Genomic DNA, 7,997 nt, shown 5'->3' with positions numbered 1-7,997 from the left:
GGTATATGGATATACATAGTTATACATAGGGTGAGTGTGTGTGCAGCTCCTAAGTGATGAAGGTCACTTCGTGGCAGTGTCTCACAGCTCTTCCCAACCCTTTAGCTGACCCCAAAAGCTCACCTACACGGAGGTGGGATGAGTTCAGCAGTGCCACCTCCTCTCCCCACCTGCCCTATGCTTGTGGCACACGAAGGGTTAACACGTGGTGGGCTCCCGGGGTAGGTTAATATCACAGCTGCCTGGTAAAGCATTACCCAGCACCTCGCTCCACAAAAGCCTGCTTTTGCAAACAGACTCCTACTTTTCCCCAAGTGTCCAAAGGTGTTTACCGAAGTAAATCTGCCTAAATCCTCCATCGCTTGGGTCATGGGGGTGGTTAGGAGGGTGGAAGGTGTAGAGATAATCTCTTTTTGTAAATTCTATAAATCTTCTGGAGAAGGAAGGGGGAAAAAAAAAAAAAATCAGGAATCTATGTCACATGCTTCTGTTCAACCGGGAACATCTCGGGGAGTGCAATCCTTATGGGTGAGATCTGCCATGGAGCGACGGGGAAACGCGACATCCCACCGCCTGCATTGCACAGCCCTGCCCTCCCCAAGTGCCTTTAGCACATTTAATCTATTGGAGGGGGTCAAGGGAGAATCGAACCAAAACTGTGAGGGTCTTAAAAAGTGGTTTCTGGATGCAAACGCTAATTTGGTCGGCAGGAGATAGCGGAGCTGCAAAGTTGTCACTTGAGATCTCCGCTCTGCTCCGGTTCTTCCAAAATCAGCGCTGCATATTACTTTGTGCATATTGCAAATAGAGGCAAACAACACAGGAAATTTTGACAGCTCTGCCTGAAAGGGCTTAAATACTTCTCAGTAAGCAGGATCCGGTTATAAATAAACCTCCTCTTGGTGAGAAAAAGTGGCTGCGACCAAAGACCTCGCCATTTTTTTTTCTTTTTTTCCTTTTTTCTTTTTTTTTTTTTCCCCCCCAGAATTGTCTTACTAAAAGCGCTGAAGAGCTTCTGAAGAACAAACAAACAGACAAACCTGGGGGGGGGGGGGGGGGAGAGGGGGGGGACGACCGGAAAGTGCCCATGGACGTGACTGGGGGAAGCCACGAGGGAGACGGGCTGGAGAAAGTTCCACCGATCCGCCTTCCTCCTCTCCTCCTCCTCCTGCGGCCGCGGAGCCGCTGCTTTTCCCCGTGCCCGAGGATCCCAGCCCGCAGCATCCTCACAGGGAAGGGGGAAAAGCGTCGGAGCTCCCCCAAAAATGAGGGAAAAGGGCGATTTCTCGGCACCGAGCTGCTCGCCGGGGGTGGCCGAGATCGCCTGGCCCCCCGCTCCCCAAGGTCACGGTGAGTAAACAATAATAGTAATTAAAACAAAATAATAGGCAGCAGTCAAGAGCTGAGAGTACACACACCTGACCCTAAGTATAACAGACTTCTCCGAGTAGAATTTGATCCCTCTCTGACACTTTCTACCTCAAGTGTTAGAGCGAGTGGCCATGAATAGTACAGGCATGCCATCTTGTAACACTATCTGCCTGTCAGAAGAGCCAAGGCTGGGTAGAGCAGGATCTATATAAGGCTTGTAACTAGGGGAAGCCCAACAAACAGCTACAAACACCTAAGTTATTTTACTCAGCCTCCACCCTTCTGCTTTTTCCCCCCTCTTCTCACTCTCTTTTTTTTTTCTTTTCATCTTGGCTTTCTGTTGCAGAATGCAAATGTAGCCTGCCGGCGGTGAATGGGCTGAATTGTGATTAAGAAGAAGAAGAGCTCCTTTCTTTGTTCTCCCCTCAGGGGATGTTTACTGGGAGAGACACAGCGGATCAGATATGAAAGGCATTCAGGTCAGCATTGATGTGAGCGAAAGTGAAATCATACCTAAGGCATTCAAAAGACCGCCGTGTCAGGGGTTCAGCTAACGGTGCATCTACTGTGTGTGTCTTCCCTGTTAGGCACAAAAAAAAGAAAGAAAAAAAAAAGAAAAAAAAGAAAAAAAAAAACAAAAAACAAACCTTTCCACAAACAGGCTTCTTATTATTATTTTTAAATTACAACAAAAATTAGAGGGAGAGGAGGAAAACAAAACACCAACTTTTCCTTTGCTGTGCCTCCCGAGCAGGAGCCACTTGGTGCTCCGTCCCTGACAGAGCGGGCGCGGAACGGGTCCACATGCATTCATTGCAGCTCTTGGGATCAGAGTCATTTTTAGGGGGAAATGCACTCATCTGGAATGCGCACAGTTGTATTTAGGTGCCCTGTCTGTGTGCGTGCACACGGGCACCCTCTCCACGCACACAGAGGTGTGCGCGCACGCATGGCTACATCCACCAGACATGGCTCTCCATAAGCTGCGAGGCTTACTTCTGCCATACAACACACGGGCAATAATCATCCCTCACCTCCCTCCTTCCACGATAAAGCAGCGTGGCACATCGCAGCAGCACACAGCACACCTCCCAGAGTGATCTCCTATTGACTTTGGAACTCCCAGGAACACTTTGCAGAGCTCTCGCAGCCCACGAGGCCGGCGACGCAGCGCGCAAAGTTGGTGCACAGCTATGGAAGTTACACCGCCTCGAGGAGGAGAGGCTTTGTCCTTTTATTTTCATTAAACTTGCTTGATCAAGGAATAGCTGCACCTTCCTTCCTTCCTTCCTTCCCTTATTTATACGTACATATATTTTTGAGTGCGTGCTCCTCACAGCCTAAATATTCCCTCCATAGACTTTCCAAGCAGCTAGCTGACGCTGCTGGCATAAACACAGGCACGTGAATATATAGAAAGAAATCACAAACTGCAGCTAAGCATACAGAGTTAGGAGGTGGCTGCACTCGTGGAAAATGAAAACCACTCAACAGCAAAAACAAAAAAAAAACAATAAAAAGGCTGAAAAATTCAGCAGCGGCGAGCATCTCCTCTGCTCTGGATTTGTTTACACCTCCAGAGCCTTAGTTAAAATATATGGCTTGTCTAATGCTCACATCTGCTTTAATGGTGACGTTTAATTCTAAGATATTTTCAACTAGTGTTTCTGCAGCGCGGATTTCTCTCCTTTTTCTCCTTACTCTAAAAAGACAACTAAAGAGCAATCAAAAAGGTGTCTGACTTGGCCATTCAGACAATTGCACCCTTGTGGGAATGCTGGAATGAATGGTACAGTGGACACCCCAGCACTATTGACGTTATAAACATGTAAATGAAACACATTAGGGCAGACAATCAATTGTCTGTGAGCACTGCAAACCTGCACTCCCTTTCTGTGTGACAGGCACAAAATAGTGTCTACCTTGGGAAGCCATGGTCTTGGGGGAAAAAAAAAGGACAAAGAGTTCTCTTTCACAGAGGAGAAAATGCACCTTAAAAGCACTGGGATAATGCAGATGCCAAAAAGTGTTGTGAGGCAAAGAATTTCCTATTTCTTGGAATGAATGTGGGGCTGCTGTAAAAGGATCAACACCCTTCTTCCCACTCTAAAGGGACACACATTTTTCTTGGGGGACATTACCAGCCTGTCCTGAGAGCTCTCATCTCCATCTCCCTGATATTTCCCCTCCTTGGGCAGCTGGCTTTATAGTTATCAATAATTAACTTGTAATTGTTTCCTTCTTTTTTTTTTTTTTTTTTTTTTTTTTTTTTTTTTTTTTTTCCCTTCCCTTTCTTAATTTTCAGATCCGTCTTTTCCCCGGCACCAAACGTATTTTCTTGCAGCAACCAGAAATTCCCCCAAAAGTTTCCTGGTGAAGCGTGTGCACACAACTCAGCAAGCACGGAATGGTCGCGAATGGCAAAAACCAGACACTCGTCTCCAAATCCACCGCTTTCCTCCAAATTCACCATCAAACAAACAGCTGAGCCCTGGCACGGCACACAGCCCTGCCACAGCTCGCTCCCATGGATCCGCACAGAGGAACCCAACCGACACCCCTCACTCCCCAGTCGCTCTCATGGACCTCATCCATTTGTAATACCTATTTCCAGGTGCTTTCCTCGAGTTTGCACGTTTTTCTCCCACCCGAGCAGCCGCTCTGGTTGCAATCTGCTCGCAACGGATTCGCAGCGCTGCAGAGGAACCCGGGTACAGGAGTGCTCCCAGATGCCCACCCCAGTGTGTGCCACCTGCATGTCACCCATCACAACCCCCTGCTCACCCCACAACCCTATTGGGTGCCCTCAAACTTCCCCATGCAGGGCAGAGCCTCACTTTCCACCACAAACAAGCTGCTTTCTGCTCTCGTTCGAGTGGGAAGCGAAGGTTTTCCCCCCCTTTCCCAGCAGAGAGGAAGGGTGGGTGGGAGCCTTTTTGGTGAGGGCTCTGAGCGAGTGTAATCGTGTTTGGGCTGCGCTTCCCCTCGGATCAGGCGCCCTGAAAGAATTGAACTTTCTTTTCTTTACAACTGGAAGCGAGATGGCAATGGAATCAAAGGGAGCTGTTTGCTGAAAGTTTGGAGGAAATCAGGGCCAACTTTTTCCTTTCCCCCACCCCCATTTTCCTCGGGATTTGATTTTATTTTATTTTAGCCGGGGCCGGAGGAGGGAGGGGGGGGGGAAGGGGGGTGGAACAAAGCAGCCCCGCTAAAGAGGAGGGAGCGGAGCCGCTCAACGCCCGGGGCCCGCGGACAGCGGGGGCCGCTCCGCACCGCTCCGCACCTCTCCGCGCAGCCCCACCTCTATGGGGCGCCCGTGAGGTGCGGGGCAGAAAGGGGCTCTCTGCCTTCCTCCTCCTCCTCCATCTCTACCCGTGCCCCCTCCTCCTCCTCCTCCTTCTCCTCCTCCTCCTCCTCCTCCTCCTCGTCCCGTGCCGCTACTTCTCCCGAGTGAAAGTGCTACGAAGTGAGTCAGGCGCCGGCAATCATCTGACCGAACTTCCCGCAGCCCCGCCGCATTCCTGGGCTCTCCTCTCTGCGTACCCCAGCCCCGCTTTGGGTTCCTTTCCTCCCGCAGGACTCCACTTCCCAAAACCTCTGCCGCTCCCCCTCTGCCCCGAGCCGCAGCTCAGCCGCACCGCTCCGCATCCCTTCCCCAGCCCCGCACACACGCGCGCACCGGGCGCACGTCGCGCTGAGCCATTAGTTGCCTTATTCTGATGTGTCCTCCCCCCTCACCCCCTCTCCCCACACACACACACACACATCATTTCTATGTGATTGCACTCCCACTGCTCCGGCTTCCCCGATGGCCATCTCTCTCTCTCTCTCTCTCTCTCTCTCTCTCTCTATTTTTTTTTTTTTTTTTGGTGGATTTTTAATTTGAGTTGGGTTCTGCCTCGTTTCTAAGGAATTTCGGGCTGATTTCGATAAGCATCACCGTTTGGAGTGTTATCAGCAAAGACACGAGCTCAGAAGTGACATCTTTTCCACGAATCCGGGAAAGGAGAAAAATCCACTCAGGCCAGATAAATCCTGGGCTATTCCCCACGGGAAAGGCTCTGGGCATGTGCTTGTCGAGAAAGAGAAAATGGGAAGGGGGGTTGGGAGGGGGGGGTGGGGGGGAGGAAGAAAAAAAAAAGGGGAAGAAAAATAAAGGAAAAATGGGAATAAACCAACACAGCCTGTCTCGCCTACCTGCTTCCCAGACCTGGGGCATTTCTCACTCAGAAATAAATGGAAGGACCGAAGGACGGAGCACAAAGAGGACAGAAGGGACAGACAAAGAGGGGAGCATTGCCCTGCCTGGGCCGGGCACACTGCAGGAACAGCCTCAGTTCTCGCAGTGCCCGGAGCTTGGGTTAAAGTTGGCGGAAGCTTTCAGCCTTCTAAAGAACGAGGAAAGTTTGGGCTCACGACTTTGGGGAGAAGAGAGAAACATCTCGGACGGAAAGGCGGGCCGTGGTGTCCCTGGCCGTTGTCCCCAGTGAGGGGTGTGGGGACCCAACGGGGCCGTCCGCTTCTCCGCGTCTGTTTCGCGTCTCGGCTCCCGTTGGGGAAGAGGGGAAGGCACGGGCGCATCCCTCTGCTCTGAGCATGTGATGGGTTTAACACGCTAAAGTAATAATCTCGTGTTAAAAAGCGAGGAGGGGAAGGAAGCGGAATAAACCCCCCATCAAACACTCAGAATATTCTTTAGTGCGAAAGAGCACTTCTGGATGCGTCGCTTGAAATCTCGCTCTCTTTTTTCTCTCCAAAAAATGACTGTTTAACATAAGAAAAAAGGCTACTTGACACAAAGCTTTTGTTATCCAGTTGATCAGCAACGTGCTTTAGCTACTTGTAAGGGGAAAAAAGCCCCACAACAGACATTGATTTCAGAAAATCAATAACCAACATTTAATAAAAAGAACAGAGGAAACACAAGAGAGGAGAGGGAAACATTACGTGTAATTTTAATGTCTCCTAAATTACCCAGAGATGAGGGGAAGGGGAGGTCTCCTCTGCGAGGACCACCTTAAATAATGACAGACACGAGAGGAAAGGGTGGCGGCGGAGGGGGGAGACTTTAAAAAAAGATAACAGGGAGCGGATCCTTGGGAAGCCGCTCGGAATATATTATTTTAGTTGGCTTCTCTCATTTTTTTTTTTTTTTTTTTTTTTTTTTTGTAATACTAAGCCAAGCAAATAGATCAAAGACAACACAAAGGGAAAAGCCAGTGTAACACAGCGAACAGTTTCTGACTAAAATTCCTCTATCACTCCCCCATATGGCTCGACGCCTCCACCACAACAAGAAAAAGACACACACACGCACACGCACACACACTCGCAACCTCGAGAGAGGGAAGGGAAGGCGAGGGGAAGGGGGAGGAAGGATCATTTGTTTCTAATCAACATTCTCTTGTCTTTGTTTTGGGGTTGTTGTTGTTGTTGTTGTTGCCCCCCCCCACCCCCCCTTCCTCCGACCCCCCCTCCCGCCCCCACCTCCGCACTCGGGGCGAAGTCGCTGAGATCGGAGCGAACGGGTTCAGGTTCAGCAGTGCCTCCTCGGAAGGAGGAAAGTTGGTGGGAGAGGGGCCGGGGGGTGCGGCCGGGATGGGGGGGGAATAGGAAGAAGTCGGGGGGTTCGGGCCGAGGGAGACCCGAAAGGGAAGCCGAACGGGGCAGCGCGTCCCGCTGAGCCCGGCCCTGCGCGGCCGCGGAGTGCGGGGAGAGGGTAACCCCGGGCACTCAGCTCGAGGGGGCTATTAATTATTAGGGTGGAGGAAGTTTCATTTTCGAGTCTCTAACAATAATTAAAAAAAAAAAAAAAAAAAAGAAAGAAAGAAAGAAAGAAAAAAGAAAGAAAGAAAGAAAGAAAAAAAAAAAAAAAAAAAAAGAAGCAGAGAGGCGCTAACTCGGTGCCTCGGGATTCTCACGCTGCCGCTTTTTCCCATGGCCGGCAGCTGCCCGGCCGCCCCCCGCCCCCCGCTCCGCACCCTCCGTCGCACGGCCCCGACCGCTCCCGGCCCCGCGGGCCTCCTCCTCCCGGCCGCGCTCCTCCGCCGCGTTCCGCACCCGCGCGACAAAGTTTGGGGAGCGGCGCCGCGGGCAGCTCCGCTCCGTTCCGCGCTCCCCCCACCCCTCTCCCCGCTCTCCCCCCTCAGCCTCCGGCCCCGCAGCCTCTCCGCGGGCCGCGCAGCTTCCGCGGGACGCTCCGCGCGGGGCCGGAGCCGCAGCAGCGCGCCGAGCGCCGGCCTCCCCCCGCCGCCGGCCGGGAAAAAAAAAGTTTGCTCGGGGGGGGCCGCTTACCGTTTTTCCTCCGGGGGTTGGCTTGTTTTCGCCTCTTACACCTGGGGCCATCCGCCATGATCTGCTGCTTCATTGATAAGAGTGGATCAGATGGCAGTTCGCATGGACTCGACTCCCTGATTCAGCAGCACGCAGACTCTATGTAACAACCAAACACAGCGACAATGTGGGCATTGGTATATCCCATTTAAACGCAGGGCGCCAACGGGGACCCGAATTTGCACCCGAAAAAGAACCCATCCACGCACACGGCGACGCTTTGCCGTGCTGGGGGAGGTGGGACACGGAGCTGCGCGTTCCCCCCCTCTCTCCCAGCCGGGCGGCTCCGCTCC

At 52.0% G+C, this 7,997-nt stretch overlaps 1 protein-coding gene across 2 annotated transcripts in view; it reads right to left on the bottom strand.

The window, feature by feature from the left end:
- Nucleotides 1–7,797, bottom strand: part of ZEB2 (zinc finger E-box binding homeobox 2) — a gene marked incomplete at both ends in the record, with an annotated part of 104,098 nt that extends 96,301 nt beyond the window's left edge. The window contains one exon of one of the 2 annotated variants that reach the window (XM_079538752.1): nt 7,666–7,797. In XM_079538752.1, coding sequence (XP_079394878.1) covers nt 7,666–7,738 — 73 coding nt within the window. The remainder of the gene's footprint in view (nt 1–7,665) is intronic. The other variant, XM_079538751.1, reaches the window with a different exon arrangement.
- Between the last annotated feature and the right edge of the window lie 200 nt (nt 7,798–7,997).

The sequence above is a fragment of the Tetrao urogallus genome, assembly GCF_951394365.1.
Source record: "Tetrao urogallus genome assembly, chromosome: 8".
Lineage (NCBI taxonomy): Eukaryota > Metazoa > Chordata > Aves > Galliformes > Phasianidae > Tetrao > Tetrao urogallus.
This window is presented reverse-complemented; position numbering and strand designations above follow the sequence as displayed.